At 37.2% G+C, this 19,675-nt stretch overlaps 1 protein-coding gene across 4 annotated transcripts in view; it reads left to right on the top strand.

Moving 5' to 3' along the window:
• LOC124156251 (sulfite oxidase) overlaps positions 1-16,750 on the top strand; it is a 44,092-nt gene extending 27,342 nt beyond the window's left edge. For all 4 annotated transcript variants that reach the window (XM_046530667.1, XM_046530666.1, XM_046530669.1 and 1 more), the window contains exons 6-11: positions 151-337; positions 2,074-2,205; positions 3,726-3,918; positions 9,702-9,902; positions 13,817-13,992; positions 14,839-16,750. In XM_046530667.1, the coding sequence (XP_046386623.1) occupies positions 151-337; positions 2,074-2,205; positions 3,726-3,918; positions 9,702-9,902; positions 13,817-13,992; positions 14,839-14,979 (1,030 nt within the window). In that variant the 3' untranslated portion in view covers positions 14,980-16,750. The remainder of the gene's footprint in view (positions 1-150; positions 338-2,073; positions 2,206-3,725; positions 3,919-9,701; positions 9,903-13,816; positions 13,993-14,838) is intronic.
• Positions 16,751-19,675: the final 2,925 nt, after the last annotated feature.

The raw sequence follows: 19,675 nt of genomic DNA, 5'->3' as shown, positions 1-19,675 counted from the left end.
AATACTGTTAAAATGTAAGTAATGTGAGGGCACAAAGACTTTCAAAACGAAATTTACAATTCAGTAATTTGAGTAAGAGAAACTTGGGGCTGAAGAAATATGTTCATGTGATTTTTGCAAATGAAGTTACATCTTTCTCTTTTTTTCCAGTGACCTTTTCTATGTCCGCAATCATCTCCCTGTTCCTGAAGTTGACCCTGCAACATATGAGCTTGAAATAACTGGAATAGGTGTGAAGAATGTCACCTTAAATTTGAAAGATCTTGAAAGGTATAAAACTTACTCTGTGACTGCTGCAATTCAGTGTGCTGGAAACAGGAGGAGTGAGATGTCTAAGGTTACTATATGATTCCTATGAACTAATGTTTGTGACAGTGATCTGTGATGCCTGGGAATAATGGAATGAGATTGCCATATAAGGAGCATGCTTCATGAATGTGGCTTTGATTAGAGGGGCGATTGGAAAATGTGGTCATTTTTAATTCTTGGTTAAAACTTTGGCAGGTGCTCGTCATGTTTACACGTTCCCTGCCACAGATTTTTAGACAAATTCACCCATTGTGCCATAGTGTAATTCTTTGTCTTGCCTCTTTAAAACTTGGATCCTTTCCATTTGAGTTTTTATATGTATTCGGCTATTTGTGCTGTATCAGTCACACCATATACACGGCACCAAAGTAGCAGAGACAAATGGCATGCTATGCGAAGGCAAAAATGTGACTTATTCTTTGGTCATGATGACCGAAACGACAGTGAGTGTATTAGATAAAAACTTTTGGGCTATGTCACCACGAAAGTTTTTGGGTGGCCCCAATGTTTCCCAACCGATGCTGGTTGCTTTCTCGTGGGAATCTTGAGCAATAATTTCAAATTGATTACCTTCAAACATGATTCCCATGAGAAAGCTACCTGCATTGGTTAGGAAATGTTGGGGCCACCCAAAAATTGATGTGGCAACATAGCCCAAAAGTTTTTATTTAACATGGTCATTTTGGTCAGTAATTTTTCAGGGCATTCATGGTAAAATGCTAAATTGTGGTATTAATTATTGGTGCATATTGCTTGATATTTATTTCAAGAGGTACAAAAATTTATGAATGCTGTAAAACTCCATAGAGTTTGTATTGCATTAATTCAGCCCTATGTAATTTGGCACCTCTTATATAATATATCAGTTGGCCCCACCTTGCATAATATTTAATGCCAATAGTGTGATGACCTCTTGGCCATTTTTAACTACACTCATTGGCAAGTGGTGAGTGGGAGTGAAGAGGGAAGGGAAATTTTCTGAACTTGTCTCACTCCCTCAACTGCGAAATGTGGAACTGAGGATAAATTTTACCTAATTAACAATTAAAATAAAAAAAAACAATTACTCTGCTAAAATAAACCTCTAGAAATACTTCTATCCAATTAAGACCCATCCACTCATGTTTACCCCTTTGTGGACCAAAGCGGTCATTGGCTGGGACCATATTTTTAAGCCGTACGTGAGGAATAGCAAAAAGAAAAAAAAAATTTGCACAAATCTATGGCAAGCATGATTCTAAGATGACCCCCTTTTTTGCTCAAAATCTCCATGAGATAAGTATAAAGGCCTATATTATGGCTTCCTTTAATAATTAAGTTTTGATAGGAGGAAATTTCCCTATCGTAGACCATGTACTTGAGTGACTAATTATGTAAGTAACCTGAAAATCACCATCAAGGTATAAATTTGGGGGTGTTGGATGTAATTATTTGCTGTTCTGTCTTTTTCAAAGATTATTTAAGATGTTTTTATCTTATAATTGAAATTATAGACCAGATTTCAAAGGAATACTTGCAAGAATTCTAAGTGAGGGTGCTGCAATGATGGTGATTCTTTTGTTCCATTTAAGTGGGAATTTCTTATGATAGTTCTTAGCAATAAGAATACCATGATAACAAGACAACATGTACATTTCTGAAATCTTCTGTCGCACAGAAAACTTTCAAGAGGTCTTTTTTTTCCTTCATCAATAAGCTAATGTTTAAGTTTACTCTATGGCATACCTTGGTTGTATAAGTTACCTATTTTTTTCATAATATCAGGTAAAACCAGTTAAAGGGTTAGCTTGGGGCCAGTGTGCAATTGGGAATGCTGAGTGGTCTGGTCCACGTCTTTATGATGTTCTTCGAGATGCTGGCCTTAAGGAAGGGCAGCCAGGAGTTCAGCATGTACAGGTAAGGGTTAGTTTGGTGAAGGCCAGTGGTTAGCAAACTTTGACTTTCAAGCCGTGTGGGGCTCATTGGCTGTTTGGTTGTGGTCCTTGCACAGAAATTGATATTCAGTTATGGCTAGTCTATTTTTAGGTATTAGCATTCAATGGGGATGAAATTGATATTTTTTTCATATTTTAATTTTCTTTGGCAGATGTCAGTTTAGTAGATGGGATAGTTAAAAGGCTTAAGATTGAAAAAATTGGCTCTAAATAAATGCCAATCATTGCACCGTTAAAATTTTTCTCAATCAAGCAGTGTTTGCTATCCTCTGGTCTATGCCGTAGATCTATAATGATGATTATATTTGTACTTCGAAGTATAATAAGGCTGTGTTCAATAAGAATTATGTTGTCCTTTGCTGTTGGGGTAACAATTACCTCTGTGTATAATTTATTTGTTTTCGTCAATATTTCAACTGTTGTACTCTAGCCATCCATATTTGTTTAAGTTTCTTGGTTATCTGATCCTTGATTGGCTATCTCTTTTTCACCTTTTGTAATCTGATTGACATCATTAGTTTCATCAGTAATTTTTAAAAATTATGTATAGTTTTAATGTTTAATTATTCACCTGATTAAAACCTGGGGCAGCATCTTAACTGTGAACCTAATTATTTTATCTTGAGAAGAGTATGAGCTAAAGCAGTTTATTTGAAGTCTTACACATTACTCCCACTGATGTTGTAAAAAATTGTAATTCTTTTGAAAATAAAGAAATTTGATTGTGGCTTAATTTGGTTGATTTGTAATGCAAAGATGAATGAAATTCCTCTTTTTGTAAATTGTGCAAATCATAAGAATGGGTAAAATCATTTTGTAATGCATCAATTATTATTATATTAAATATTTATTTAATAGTACCAAAGGATGAATAAAAGAAATCTTGTAAGTAACACTTTTCAGCGAAACTAGCAACTTTTCTGAAATGGCTTTTTCTATCACATCTCACTTGAAACTACCAGTTTCATTTGTAACCTGATGATAGTCTAAAATTTTACTTCTTTTCTTGTTTAAATTTTCTACTAAGGTGATTTATTCTTCACGGGAAGAATCTTAACTTAGAATTTTTCATTAAAATATGTTTGTGGCTAATCATCACTGCCTTCTATAGTATTTTTAAGAAATATTTTTTGCCCAATTTTTTATTCTACGTATAGTGCAGTAATGAGCCTAAATCTGCAAGTATGTTGTTGAAGTTCATGTTTTTTTATTCTTATGGTTTTTTCTTTGTTTATTGGAAAATACAGTGGTAGCATACTGATAGGAGTTTAAAAATTTGGTTTAAATATTTTTGCTGCTTTTGTGGGTTTGATGGAATTGAAGACATACATAATAAAAAAATTCACTCCTTGGAAATGGCTATCCTATAAAGGAGTTCAAAATTATTCCCCTTATTTGTTACATAAATAGGGAGTGGAGTTGACATGATAACACTTCTTTTTTGGGATATTGATTAAGTCTGATTTTTCTTTATGTACTCAGTTTGAAGGTTTAGATACGGATCCTACCAATGTTCCATATGGAGCTTCCATACCAATCGAAAAAGCCATGGATCCAAATGGTGATGTTATTCTAGCCACGAAAATGAATGGGCAGCCCCTGTCACGTGACCATGGCTTCCCTGTTCGTGTAATTGTCCCAGGTGTTGTCGGTGCACGAAATGTTAAGTGGCTGGGTGAGTTTTGCCTTTTCTTTTTTATGATTTCACTGGTATTTCTGTCTATGAAATACTGATCAACGATATTAATTTGCTTTCTGTCGTAACTGCTAAGACTTCCTCAAGACATGATATATCTTAAGATTTCCCAAGAAAAAATTAGTCTGCTAGGAATTGAAATATAGAATTTGTGTCTATTAAGACCTAGTTTGTTGGCATTAAGTTAATAATAATAATAGTAATAGTTTTATTAGCCAAGAGAACCAATACAGATTAGTAAATGGTATAGGCTTCGTCAATACAATACACTGATGAATAACATGGGATGATATATCAGGTAACATTCACATAAAAAAGTATACATTTGGAAAGTTACATTTGTCACAGCATAAAATTTTAAGTACAAGCACTGCTCATAGAATACGTTTACAAATGTTTTCTTTACAATAGTTCATATATTCATCAACACTATACAAGGTATTTTTAATTAGGTATCTTTTGAGATTCACTTTAAAGAGTTCAATTGATGATAAATTTCTTAACTGTTCAGGTAGAAGGTTATAAAGTTTTGTTCCCTTATGGAGAGGACCATCACTACTCCTTTTTGTCTTTCTAGGAAGAACATGCAGGTAGTCTTTTGTTCTTGTCATATGCGAATGGTAGTCAGCATTTTTTGGGAGAAAATGTACACGCTTTTTTATGAATACCATTAAATTCAGAATGTAGAGGGATGTTACAGTCAAAGTAGAGAGGTGAAGAATGAATAGGGAATGTAGAATGTAGAGGGAAGTTACAGTCAGTTGAGGCAAAGATTTAAGGCGTATAATATCTAAAATTCACTGTAATAATGTTTATTTTGGTTTTTTATGTCATCAAAAAACCATTTTGTTATAAAAATTCAAAATTTTATTTTATTCATGACTTGAAAGAAGAGATGTAAGTCGTGGTGAAGTCTTTTTGAAGCAGAAGTAAGATGTGTGGGCCTTATCTCAGTATTGCTGGGTAGTATGTACTTGAGGGGTAGATGGGGTTGTGGTGAACCATCTCACAAATGTTAAGACACAGGGAAAGAAAGTAAGGAGGTTGACTAAATGAGTCTTGGCTTCCAGGCGTTCGTCCACGTTTAGATGTCCATACGTGACGACAGTTTCTCCAGCCATCCTGCTGGCGTCTTCAGGTCAGAAGTGGCACTTCACAAGAAGTCACTTCTGACCTGAAGACACCAGCAGGATTGCTGGAGAAACTGTCGTCACTTATGGACATCTAAACGCGGAGGAACGCCCGGAAGCCAAGACTCATATGAAGAAACGATGCGGAAACCTCAGATCAAAGGAGGTTGACTTTTGAGGTCATTTATTTCATCCTTTTTTATGAGCGTCATTCTTTCAGTCCTATTAAAATCATTGATATGAGTAAAGTTTGTGAATGTTTGTCGGCATTCCAGGGGAAAAAAGCTCCTTCTATGAAATACTGATCACAGATCTAAATTTGTTCTCTGCCATAACTGCTAACAGGAGTTGACTTCTCTATTCAAGGAGGGTGAAAGTATGCTATGTATGTAGTTACCTGCCACACTGTTCTATGGGCTTTGGTATTTTCCTGGGGAAATTATTATTATTGGGACTTTTGAGGGGAGTGAGAATATCAGATGTGGAATTCCTCTAACTCTGACCGCTCCAGATTTTTTTCTTACCGATCACTATCAAGTATTTATTGTTATATTAGATTGATACTGTATTTTATAATAAATCCAGTTTGCTCTTCATTCATAATATGCCCAATTCATGTTGACCGTGACCTGAATCTCATGACCTTTTCTTAATTTGCTTAGGGAAGTGTGGTAACCCAGTAGTTATTGCAACAGGCTATTGTCCTAAGGACCCAGAGTTAAAATCTTAAGTGAAGCCTCCAGGCACCCTCAATCAAAAATCCTATGAGTGTTAGGTGGCTCAGAGAAATGAAATGGCCCTCCTACCTTGAATATGTAATGCTTACATGCATGTGGGTTAAGCTGTACCCTCATATATCCATACCAACCTCCAGGCTGAATCAATGGTTAGAGTTGAATGCTATTTAAGTTTTATTGTACAGTGGAATCTCGATTTATCGTTTTTCAGGGGGATGGATGAAAAAAACGATGAATGCGGGAAAACGATCAATTCGGGAATGTTTGTCTGGGTTGCCTATGTCCCAGGAAACGCTGGATTTTTGCGAATTATGACATTCATTAATGGATTTAAAAAATATTTTAGCTGATTACAGGAATAATTATTCCTTTATCGAAACACTTAGGTCATATTGTTGATTCGGATTATATCTTTCAAATATCCTGAAGGAACACGCCGCCTTGCTAAAAAATGTTTCACTCCACTCGGAATTTTCACTGCTATTATGCATTTCTGTCCGATGTAAAAATTCTTATCCATCAAATGCCATTTCAAGTACACGTATTTACGAGAGAAATGTGCGTGTTATGCCTCAAACAACCGATTTTGCCGTCGCAGTGATTGGTTATGAGATGGATCAAGAAGGCCAAAAATAGTTTATTAATTGAAATGTTCCTTTCTTGCAATTAAATTTTTAATATGATTAAGGCAATGTGGCATTAATCGTCAGCGGCACGCCCAACTGATCCTCAGCTTCATCCCACTTCTTGTTTTCACCAGGGATCTCGCTCTACCTCTACCCCTGCTGTCATGTACTAGCAGACATACTGAGGCGTGCTGTAATATTATCGCATTTCTAGCCCGGATTCTTTTCTTCGTCTTCAATTATTTTCAGTCTATCTTTTAAAGTTCTCACTCGTGTCTTCGAAAGGGCCACGGTCCGAAGACAAATAAGAATAAAACTAATAAAAATGAAACCGGACTCTATAGAACCCACACGGAAAACACTCGCCGGTTTTAAGTCAACCCACCCTGGAAAGTACGGAACCACTCGTATGAGGCGAAGTTCGGCACTAATGCTATCGCGTACGGCGTAAGCAGAGCTAACTGCAGAGGGTGAAGCATGACCATAAGACTGCGCAATTTTTTTATTTTATGGAGAAGGCAGCTTACCCACTCATTTGTAACAATAAGTAGCGTAGCTCTAGATGAGCAGATGAATTCAGATTGCTAGTAGGGAGAAACAAAATATCCTGAGAAGACATCGCTTCATTAGCACCTCAGACAAGTGAGGCTTGTAGCGTAACTCGTAAATTGTAACCAGATGCCCTGTTTTCGAAAAAAAATCCGCATCAACTGCCGTGAAGCTCACTATCAGCTGTGAGGATATCGATATTCGCCAGAAATCACCATCGTATTATTCCAACTATTTCCTTGCTTAAAATGGTTAAATAACATCAACAGATTTAGGCGTTACTTGGTGGAACGATGAGATATTCATGGTTAAATAAAAAACACAGTACTATTCCACAACCTTATATTTGCAGTCTACTAGTTTCAACGTTACAACGTCATTATCAAGACTAACTGAGAAAAGCATACAACATCCAGCCTTATTTATCCAACAATAGTGTGAGGGAAGGAGGAGGGGGGGGAACTAAATGAGGAGGAGCATTGAGCATTGTTGGTTGGGCATTGTTGGTTGGATAGGAGGTTCAAAACAAAAAGTATAAAAGTTTGGGGAGGTGGGGTGGGGGCAGGCAGATAAAAGTCAGGTGGTAACGAGGTTAATGAGAAGGGGAGGAGGAAGGATTGTCAAGGAAGAAGTCAGATTTTAAAACAGTAGATAAAAAGTTAGAACATTTGAATACAGTAATATCATTAAAAATTTCGATGTTGCGTGCAAGAGTGCATTTGGTGATTTCTAAAATTTCTAAAATATCCAGTTTTACACTTTTGTCATGTACATGTAAAATTTTAATATTAAAATCACTGTTGTGGCCGGATTCGGACAGGTGTTTAGAAAAGTGGGAAATGGAGTCTTTCAAACGAGCACTTCTTTTGTGTTCATCGACACGAGTTTTAAACTTGCGGCCCGTTTGACCAACGTACACACCGTTGCACTCATCGCATGTCAGGGCATAGACACCACTTTTGTCTTCAGGATTCACTTTGTCCTTGGAGTTAAAAATCACTTTACCAAGGGAGGTCGGGGAGTAAAAACACACTCTGTATTTGTCTTTGGGTATGAGGTTGTGAACACTGTAAGACAGGGGGCCAAGGAAAGGTAATTTGCACCACCGTTTGGGTTCCGTTTTGGGGACCGGCAGCAAACTGGTTAGGGTGGGCGATACTCTTATTCGGGTTTTTTGGCCAATAATTTACGGATGAGGTCATAATGATAGCCGTTATTAGAACATATCGATTTGATAACATCAAGTTCCTGGTTGAAACTTGAAGCAGTCATTGGTATACAAAGGAGTCTGTTTAACATAGAGTTAATGCCTGCAATCTTGTGGGAGTAAGGATGGTTAGAGTCTGCGGGGATAAGTACATCCGTAAAAGTACTTTTCCGGTAGATTGAGAAGTCATGTTTGCCTTCTTTGAGGGAAATCGTAAGATCTAGGAAGTGGATTGAGTCACCTCCAAGTTCAGTTGTAAAATTGATGGATCGGTGGAGGGAATTGAGTAGCCCAAGGAAGGAGGCCAGTTGTCTCTTGCTACCGGTCCATAAGCAAATAATGTCATCAACATATCTAAAGTAGTAGCACAAGTTTTTTAAGAGGGGGTGATGAGAGCTGAACAGTTTACTTTCCAGGTTATCCATAAAGATATCAGCCAGGATAGGCGAGAGAGGAGAGCCCATAGAGAGACAGTGGTTTTGTCTATAAAACTGTTGATTGAATTGAAAATAATTTTGGTCCATGCACACTGAATGGTTAAATAACGTTAGAAATACGTCGTGTTTGGTATCATTCTTTTTTGAATTACGTGCACATCACTAATATCTCAATCTAAAAAAAATATAATACCAATTGCCGAAATTCATTTTTACACACCTTTCGAGCTAATCGGTGATTCATGCAGCAGTTGACCTCCTGAGGTGGGGATCTTTGAAGCGAGTCAGCTAAAAAAAAGTCAGCGGTTGAGAAAGGGGGAAGCGTGAAAAAGGTTTCGTTTGTTCTCGAGTAACTTGATATTTTCTTTCGAAGCTAAGGTCTTCGTAATACGATCCCTGCTCGAGCTGGGACCTTTTTTTTATTTCGGAGAAGAGGAAAGCTTCAGACGGGGACAGGCGAGTGCTGAATGGAGGGGGATACCGGATCTTGGGAAATGCGATAATGTAACTATCCCACGGCACTCAGCTTCTCCCTATCGTATTTCAATCTCCTGGGGAAGATTCAAACTTTGTGTCTGTTCTTATTAGCCATAAACAACACGTTGTAAACACTTCGTCTTATTTTTGTCAAACGATGGATGCGGGAAAATGCGGGAAAGAAATACGACGGGACCGCGATCTTCGAACGATCAATGCGGGAAAACGATACTTCGGGGAACGATAGATGCAAGAAAATATTACATTGTCTTTATGGAACTTAATTGGGGACCAGGAGCGGCGAGCGATGAATACCAGAAAACGATGAATGCGGGAACGATAAATCGGGGTTCCACTGTATTCATTGATTTATAGTTGGTGAAAGGTAGGATAAGGTAAAGTTACTTCCTCAGAAAAAGTTCTCTATTTCATGTATTTACGAAGGAAATTTCTTTAAATGAATCACCTGGTCTTTGGGGAATGAAAGGTCAATTAACTGTGGGAAATTTAAATTTTCTGAACCATGTTTGTTGTGGAATTTATCAATAACCAATGATAAATGCCTCAATAATTTTATCATTTTGTTTTTTTTTTTATAGGAAAAATCACTGTATCTGGCAAAGAGAGTGACTCGCACTGGCAACAAGGTGATTACAAAGGATTCTCTCCAAGCGTAGACTGGAACAATGTGGATTTTTCCAAATCACCTGCCATTCAAGAACTTCCTGTCATCTCTGCTATATGTGATCCTGTGGATGGAGAATCTGTGACAATCACAAATGGCAAACTGAAAGTTAGAGGTAAGTTGAGGATGCATTTTTAAATTAACCACTGAGCATTTACCTAATTGGTAAATGTTTCGTGGTTTCTTATTCTTGACATTGATGAATCAAATTAAGGAAATTCAGTTTTGGCAAAATTTCCAGTTGCCTGCAATGTTGCATATAGACCTCTGGAAATGAAATTTGATTGCCAGGAGTTTTCTATATGTGTTATTAAATAAGCATCTTATTTTTGATCGAATATCGAATGGACGTTAGAGGGGTTTTACATTTAGCAGTGTTATAGTATGCGAGACAGTGATTTCTTTGATGAAGTACTACAGCCTTCTGCAATACGGTACTGGAACATTTTCAAATTTGAGCGATAATATCACCGATGGTCTTTTGTTGGAAGACATGATGCTGAGCCACTTTTTGAAACTTTCTGCATTCCATTTAATAAGGCAAGGAAATATTACCCGTGAATTAGTTCCAAGCTGAAAATTTGATGTGAAAGCAGAGATGCATTTATGATAATAGGAGTTTTTGGTTTGGAGTTTCATATTTCAGGAATTAAGGACATATAAAATGTAAAAGTTTGCGAATGACATCATGCAAAAAAATACACAAAAGAATTCACATTTATTTAAATAAAAGCTGGTAGCAATTTTCCACAACATTTTAATGCGTACAACGTGTTTCGGCTCACAGAGCCATCGTCTGGTACAAGACACTCTCTTACTTAGAAACATCACCTTTTTCCTTTGAAAAAGAGGTGGAGGAGTATTTGACATGTTTGAAAAAGGGGTGGGAAACAGGTGTACAGACTGGAGACAGTGAGAAAAGGTACCAGTGAGAGGTATGGGAAATCCAAGATGGGAAGAGGGCACTAGACTTATATGTAGAATAACGGGAGGATTGAAAGGAGTAAAGAGGGTAGGGTAAAAAGAGAGGTGGCGTGTCATTAGAAATGGAGAGGTGGGAATAAGTAGTGAAGCAGGAAAGAGGCGGGGTAGAGGTTTAGCTGAAGGCTGAAGGGTAGTTGAGAAAGGAGTGAGAGTTAGCAGGGGTTCCCGGAAGGGAATGCAGGTGGAAGAAAATGGTCAACACAATACGGAAAGAGAATGGGCAGACAGAAAAACCCTGTGGAGGTTGGGGTCGGTTAAGCAAGAATTTGATGATTTGTTTTCGGGAAGGGGATCCTAAGGAGAGGAGAGTGGGTGACAAACACTATCTCATTCATGAGAATATTTGTATCAATTAGTACTATTTCAAATTACTAGTAGTAGCATGCCATCAGCAAACCAAGAGACAGAGGAGGAAGAAGATGACAGCTCAAGTGGTTCATCATTTGTCTCGGATAACACAGTGGAAGTTAAAGATGTTTTAAATTTGGAACATTGCTCAATCATTTACTTTGCTGGATATCTCCTTAAGAGACTTAGCGAAAAGTGGATGTATTAACTGCAAGAAAAATTTTTCTGGGAAGAAAACGATTGAGGACAGGTGTCAAATATTAATCATGGAAAGAACATTTCCAGGAATAACCAAGGATGTTGAGGGTTTGCTGTGTCCATCGAAGAGGTTTATCAGAAATGGTAAAAAAGCTCGGCAAAAGGAAGGCGAGGCAGTTTCCATCTAAAATATTGACCTAGCATGTTTATAACGCCTGAGATTCAGACAATAGCTGGCACACTTGCATGACAGCAGCCCATCGGTGTATGATTCGTCCGATAGGCCAGAAGAGAGCGCAGATCAAGGCATTCCACTGGCGACTGCAGAATTTGGTTCTTGAAAACGTTTTGAACAATCAAAAGCTATGAATTGCCATATTTTTCTAGTGCGGCGACAACTTACAATCGGAACATGCTAAAAATACTCCATTTACTCCATTGCTGTATAAATGCTCACAGCGTAAATTTTTTTTTTGATATTTCGTTGAAGTTCTTGTGCCACGATGGGCTTTGAGTTGAGATACGAGGGTGTATGGAAAAGTAAGGTCTCCAACGATGCCATTTCCAAACTCGAGTCGCTAGGCAAAATTTGGCTGCAGTGCTGCATTCCATGGTCCTTCGCCATAGTTTAGAACCACCTAGGTGACTTTAGGCCGCTCAGTCGCTGTATAGCAGTGTTTAAGAATGGAGCTCCCACTTGGCTCGCCTGCCAGGTGCGAACTATGCTCAGTAATTTGATTTTTGAATGCAAAAAAGGTTTCTCTGATAGAATTTCATCACCAGTTAGTGGAAGTCTATGGTGAGAAGTGTATGGGCATCAAAAATGTGGAGAAATGTTGCTGTGAGTTTTCTGATGTACGGGAAAACCACCATGATGAGCAGCAGTAGGGTAGGCCGAGTTTGTCAGAATCGGCGGTGGCTCGAATTGACAAGCTGGTGCGCAATAACCAGAGAATAACCCTTCATGAGATAAAACAAGGTCTTAATGAAGAGTGTGGCTACTTCTCTGTGCAGAATAATATGTCAGAGGCCCTTGGTTACAGCAAGGTGTCTGCCAGACGTGTACCTAAGCAGCTCACCGAAGAAATCAAGAAAAAGCTTGACATGTGTCTATCAAGCACTCGCCCTACTCAATGAATTTGGCTGGGGTATCAAACACACTCCTTGCAGTCCGAAAGTTGTCCCACCTTTTTCCCACTTTCAAAAAACACTGTGGCAGAAATAAATTCTAGTCAGATGAGGGAGTGCAAGATACAGTTGTCCGTTGGCTTTGGGATGCAGCAGGAGAGTGGTATTAAAAAGCTGCTTAGAAGGGTGCAAAAAATAATTGATCATCAATGTGACTATGTAGAAAAGTAGCTAAATGCTCAGGATTTCCAATGATGTACCCTAAGTTGAGAACAAATCTATTTCCAATATTTTTTTTAAATACGAGGCCTTACTTTTCAATACGCCCTCAAATATAGCCTGCAAAATTTTCCTCTAAGAGGCATTTTGCTTGCCTGTCAATAGTGAGGAGGCTGGTAGCTTTAGCTGAGAGGAAAGCCTCTGCACTGGCCTGTGCCCTTGCTGCTGACAGAATGCATTAGGAAGATTAGGGTGTGTATTTAAACAACAACAAGAACCATGAAGTTTCATAGCCACTGAACCAGCTGAATATCATTTTCCTCTGACATGGAAGATTTCCTGGTGACTTTTTACCCATGAATTCCATTGGTAGGAAACTTTCACTAATACAAATTTTGGATAAAGTTATTTATTTCAATGGGACAATCACAGAGACATAGAGCCTCGGAAAACTTCACTTATAGGCCTTTGACCTTTTGATGCAATGAATGTACCTGATACATGGTTGGCTGCTGCAAACATACCTTTTCTTCCTCCTTGCTGTGGGCTTTGTGCTTTTGCCTCATATGGCGGGTAGGTTTCTGGGGAGTGAGCTGCAGCAAAGGTGTTAATTACCAATCACAACCATTCTACCAAGTTTGATCGGAATAAGCAGAGTACTCCTGGTGTTCATTGTAAGGCAGATTTTGATCCTTAGATGAGGAGAAATGAAAAAAATTCAAGGCAAAATTTTATTCTGTTTGTTTCATTCTAAATGCCTCTGGGACATACTATTCTTCATGAGAAGTTTGTTGATAAAAAATACTGAGAGGAGGTTGGGGTGCTAAATTTTAGTGCAAAATTTTGTACTCCATATTCATGAGAAAATGCTAAAGTGAAAAGTAACAAAAAAATGCCCAGTTGTGTTTCACTGGGTGACTCTTACACCTGTCAGTATATGAAGTCTATGTTACGATTAGTACATTTGTAACTCTTAATTGCTTTGATGTGTATTTGGGTTGCTAGAAGAAGGTAGAAGAAGAAATGTATGTTTTGGCATCTTTTTCATGTAATAACTTATGTGAAAAGAAATTATCTATTCAATAATAAAAAGGGAACTTTTATTTGTATTATATTATGTATTATATAAAGATACGTTTATCTTGTATTCAGGGTATGCTTGGTCTGGTGGAGGTCGAGAAATCATCAGAGTGGACATTACAGCAGATAAGGGTAAAACATGGCATGTTGCTGAATTCACAGCCAAGGACTCCAGAAAACCTCCTAGGCACTGGGGATGGACTTTATGGACAGCAGAAGTGCCTGTGGAAGCCAAAACAGGAGGAGAGGTAAGTTTTGAGTGTCTCATGTTTTAACAAAATGATAGTAAGATCTAAAACAAAGTTTGTCTTGATGAATCACGGTAGACGTGGCAAAAAGAACTCAATTCTCTGGCATTGACGTTAACTTTAGACTTAAGTGTTTAATGTTAAAAATTCTCCAATTTATTGTGAACTTAATTATGCTAGTGTTGCATTCATGTAAAGTCTTGTAACATTTTAATTAATTTTCCACTTCTCTTACTTAACAAATGATTTTTATAATGCTTTATAAAGAAAATTTACAATTTAAAACTCGTGAGCATAAACAACATCAACAAGCCGCCATGACTATTACAATCCCATTTGTACTATCGGCACTACCACTCACTGAACCACCGCCATAAACTGCGCCAGTGGGAATCTTGAGTTCTGCCGTATCTCTTTCCTCCGGTCTCTTTCTTTCTCGTAGACGCCTGCTTTTTCTCTGCGTCTTCTTCTTCTTTCTGCCGATCTTGAATTCTGCCGTATTTCTTCCTCCGGTCTCTCAATACACCACTACTTAAATTTTTCTCGGAATCTTTTTTAACACGTCTATCCCTTCCTTCTCTTCATACACGACTCCCCTTTTTCCGTTCACAACAATCTCAGTGTCCCTCACTACCATTGTTAGTTTTAAATTATTTACAAACAACATGGTGGCTTGTTTACATTATGTTGCAGTCTCAAGTAAGTCAACATTTTCCATGAAGTCTTTCAGCTAATATGTATTCATTAATATTTTAAACAGAAGGAATTTTAGTGTTTGAGATAGTTGCAAGTTCGTTTTAAAGTTGGAGTTAATCCTCCCTTCAAATCCAATATTTTCTCTCCTAGGTGGAGATATGGGTGAAAGCTGTGGATTCCTCCTACAACACCCAGCCTGAAAGTTTTGAAAACATTTGGAATCTTCGAGGTGTATTGAACAATGCATATCATCGGATTAGAGTCAACACCAAGGGAAGAAAGGGAAAATAAAGACATAGTCATTATAGGTGCCTGGCAACATGCAAAATGTCTCTCCTTTTCTGTGCTACAAACTCACTCAGAATACTCTTTACATCCAATATTTTTTATAGTATTTATTCTTAAGGGGAAAATATTTGATCATTGGTGAGAGGGGCCATGTAAAATTTGTGGATCGCAAGTGGTGGTTGCTCTGAATATGTTTTTGCAAATTATATTTTTTTACATATAGGAATGAGTTTATATGGTCATATGATGTGAACAAAGTATCAAATGAAGTCATTTTATTATTTTTCTCGTCACTTTCGTGGAGTTGCATGATGATATGATCAATGCTATTTCCATATTTTATAACTGTTTTCTGTTTTTCCAATGCACCTCCTCTTCTTGCAGGTACCTTGTAAAGAAAAGCATTAATCCTTGTTATGTTCTAATAGAGCATATTTCTGAATTTTATGTGAACCGCTGTTTTGTATGTGTGAGCTCCTCAATCCTTGTTGTACAATTTATATCATTGCTTTTATTAATGAAAACTGAATGTTATGCTAACTTATTTGAATAATTTATGTTTACCCATACATCATCACACCAAGAACTTAAGGTTAGATTAGGTGGGATTTATGCTTAGGAATTGAAGTGTACATTATGTCGTTAAGTTTCATGTAGTGCTTATGATTAAAAATGTAATGCCAATAACTGCTACTCTCCTCGAATTTTGTGCATCAGTACATATTTTATCTAATAATATTCACCCTCTGTGTAATGTCAATTTATTATTAGCAGTTGTGCTGGATGATATTCATCTTAGTTATTGCATTCAAGTAAAAGTAAGTGCAAGCAAGTTTCATTGCTTATGGAAATGTAAGGATAAGTATCATTGTGGTCGTAGACAAGTATCCTTAACTTGATGTACGAAATGTATGGGTCAACTTAATCATGTCTGTATACTTTAAGACTCTGCCAATGATCTATGCCTGTGGGCCTTGTTCTTTTTCCTTGTTCTTTGTGGGCCTTTTTTTATAAATTTTTGTAGGCTCTTAACTATTATGGAAAAAGTGAGATTTTATTATATCTATTCCAGATGTTTTAGCTGATTATCTTCGTCTGTCCAATTCATTTATCCAAGTTGCTTTTCATAGTTTTGGCCATGAAGTGAATCCTCTTAAAGTTTAAAAGTAATTTTCATTTAGCATTATTAGTTCATGGTTTATCAGTATAATATCAGCAAATTTTTAACTGAGAAAATTCAAATTTTGTTGGCGATGTCCACCTTAAAGCAAGAAGACCCTAACCATATTTGTAATAAAACAATCAATCGAAGTAATTGTTATAGATGTTTTGAATCTATTGTTTTTATGCACATAATGTTTGATGGTGTGGAAAAAATGTTTTAACTTTATGTATACAATCATGAAAGAATCAAATGTATTTATGAATGAATTTGCTACTGTAGCAAAAGAATCATTGAGCTCCAACTTTTGCTTGTTGATGTAGTATTGATCTTTTGTGGAGGCTGGTTGTAAAATATTGGTGCTATTATGTTTCGTATATTAATCAGTTGTCATTTCTGCTTTCAGGGGAATAGTTTTGTTTGATGGACTTGGCAAAGCCCTAGTGGCCAGGGAAGTTATAGTTAAACTTGTACAAAAAGCCATTTTTTCTACTTGTGGTGAACTTTTTATGTGGAAATGCAGGGGTGAACATGTTTTGTTATTTGTATAGCTTTTATGTATTTTGTTAATGAAAATATTAAACATGGAAAAAATTTTTCTCCCATTAACAACTCAGGATTTATGTTTTTGATATATTTCTCGTTATATAAGTATTATTTCATTAGGGACTGTCATTTATTTTTTTAAGCTTGATTCTAAAGATATTCTGCAGGCTAAGGTAGGTTTACATGGAGCATTTTGTGAATCGCCACAATTGCACCCAAATTGAGCTTTCCTTCTCAAATCCCTGTGAGACATATTCACTTTTCTGCATACCTATCATCCTTCTATCTTGGATGTCTTTTAACATCCTTTCTTCATGTAGTTCTCCTCTCTCATTCATATTCTCTTTTTCTTCAAAATGATTGATCATTGTTTATTGCATATTTCAAATGCATGCATATTAGTGTCCAACTTTCTTGTGCAGAAATTCTTAATAGTTTCCTTGAACATCTAGTGTGTTCTAGCCAGTGTATGTTCATCTTACAGATAATGAGTTAAGTATCTGATTTCATGTTTCAAAATTTTCATGCCTTAATTTCTTTTTATGTTATTAGTAGGGAGTTGTAGGGTGAAGTACTCAATGAAGTCTTTACTTAATGCATTCTTTCTGTCTAATGGTATTGGTTTTTTGTTCGCTGATTTTTTTTTCCTCGGCAGTTGCCACCATGTTTGTGAAAGGGCAGGAGAAGGTGACTTCTTGAGTGCCTAAATTGATTTCATACTTCCTTATTGCAAGGGCTCTACATATCCCAGCGGATTGGGGATTAAGAATTCTACCGCAGTATCCCTGCTTGTCGTAAGAGGCGACTAAAAGGGTGGAGAGTAAATTTCACAATTTTGTTACTCTCCTTTATTTATTAAATCAGCACCAAGTCCATAAAAACGGTCTGCCATGTCACAATAAACTACTGAGGCTGTTTCTAGTTCAATATTAAATGTTGGTTTTCCCTAGTTTTGTTGATACTAGTTCATCAATATTTATGTCCATGTTGTTGACTTAAACGTTGACTTTGGCTCAACATATAACTAAAGTGGCACGTAATAAACCTATTTCGTTAGCTCTCACAGCTAATATTGCTTGCCTCATGTTCCCCTCTGACTACTGTTTCCTTTTCTTAGGAGCCATCTGTGACAAAGCAAACATTGCCTTTGTGGTCAACTGATATATAGGTACCCTTCCAATTTCGTCCAGTGTGATATCAGGACTACCTTTGGTGGGCAATATCAAGGACAGACAACTATGGCCACTTGTCAAGAGAGAGCTGTGAATGGATTTAACTTCAAAGTAATATAAGAACGAAGTCTACTCGATGCCATAATGGTATTTAATAGGCTGTTCACTTATCTTCTTCAGACAATGAATATTAAAGAGACTAACAATAATGGAAATAGAACAAAGTGTTTTGCAGTGCAAACATTCGTTAAAACTGCAAAATCACTCTTCCAGATCACTTGTTTCTCCTTCAAACCTATCCTCTTAAGTAACAGGATGCATCTGTTATTTCAGGTTTTATGGCCACTTCATATTCATTTGCATGGAAACATTGATAGAAAAAGTTATTTATTTGGTCACAAGGAAAAACACCTATTCTGAACGTTTGCCTGAGAAAAGTCTAAGCTTCCCATGATGAAACCCAAGTCAGGTGGGCTATCTATTCCTGTTGAGGAACATTCTCCAATCACACTTACTACCTTCCTGTCTAGGTCACCTAGATCGTGAGTAACTAAGATGCTGCCAGTCGTAATGGTGGCCTTAGTTATTTTTGTCACCCGTGCTCTAATACGGCAGCGGAGATCTGCCCAGCACTCATTGTCATCACTGGTCAACAAGCCTTAGATTGGTTTGATACAGCTCTCCACTCAATTCACCTATCACCTAATCTTTTCACACCTACGTATTTCTTCTCTTTCAAATCTTTCTTATAAAAGAGAAATATTTCAGAATTCACCAGCTGTTTTATAATTTGAAGAATCAATTACACTAATGAGGGAGATAATATATGCTCTTACCCTAAAACCATGTGCTACTGTGATTTACAGTGAACGTGAGGTTATTTAAGTGAACTCCGAGAAACCATATTTTGAAAAATCGTTTTCTTTGGGGCACTGATTTCGCAGGCGTGTCCGTATTTACATGTAAATAAATGTAGCGTTTATGGTCGTTCCAGTTGCACAAACTCCTTGTGAACGATGTCACGTCGGTCGGGAAAAACAATCTGAATGGTTTTGATTTTGGAATTTGACATCTGAGCTTTTTCCAGATGCAGGGACCCCTGCTTGTGTCTGTCTGAACTTTGACTTTTGTTTCTGGTTCGTACTGGAACATCCACATTTCATCGCTGGTAATAACCCGAGCAGCACAAACAGTTGGCCCAATGTTGGTGAAACAGTGGACATAAAGGTTAGACAACGGTTATTTATGACCATTTGCTGTCTGTTGTCCAACTGTGATGGCCCAACCACCTGCCAACTGTCAGCCCAATCACCCACCAACCGTAGGACTAACTACGCACCAACAGTAGAACTAACCTTCTGCCGTCGGTATACCAACCAATTATAAGCAATGCTATTTTATTTCTCAATGCTTACGGTGGGTGTTGAACCTTGTACGAAAAAGGAGAAACTGAAAAATTGACAAGAATCTTTCTGTCAAAATTAAATGAAAACTATTTAGTCACGTCAGTACTTCTTTGATTAGCATTAATGGAATACGGTCACAATACCAACTCTAACATCATAGAAATAAATTATTTGCTACGTAATTGTCGGCATAACTTGTGACAAATAGAAGAATTACAAAAGGTTGCATTGGTGACAACGCATTTTCATTTCATTGACTTCATTTATTTGCAAAGCCCACACACACAGGCTATTCTTGCCCAAACACCAACTGGGTGACAAATGACCTAAAGAAAACTAACCAAATCAATTAAAACATGGCGTACAGACAAGGTTAAAATATTATAGCAAAATCTAGTAATGGCATAGTCACA

The sequence above is a fragment of the Ischnura elegans genome, chromosome 3, assembly GCF_921293095.1.
Source record: "Ischnura elegans chromosome 3, ioIscEleg1.1, whole genome shotgun sequence".
NCBI lineage: Eukaryota > Metazoa > Arthropoda > Insecta > Odonata > Coenagrionidae > Ischnura > Ischnura elegans.
This window is presented reverse-complemented; position numbering and strand designations above follow the sequence as displayed.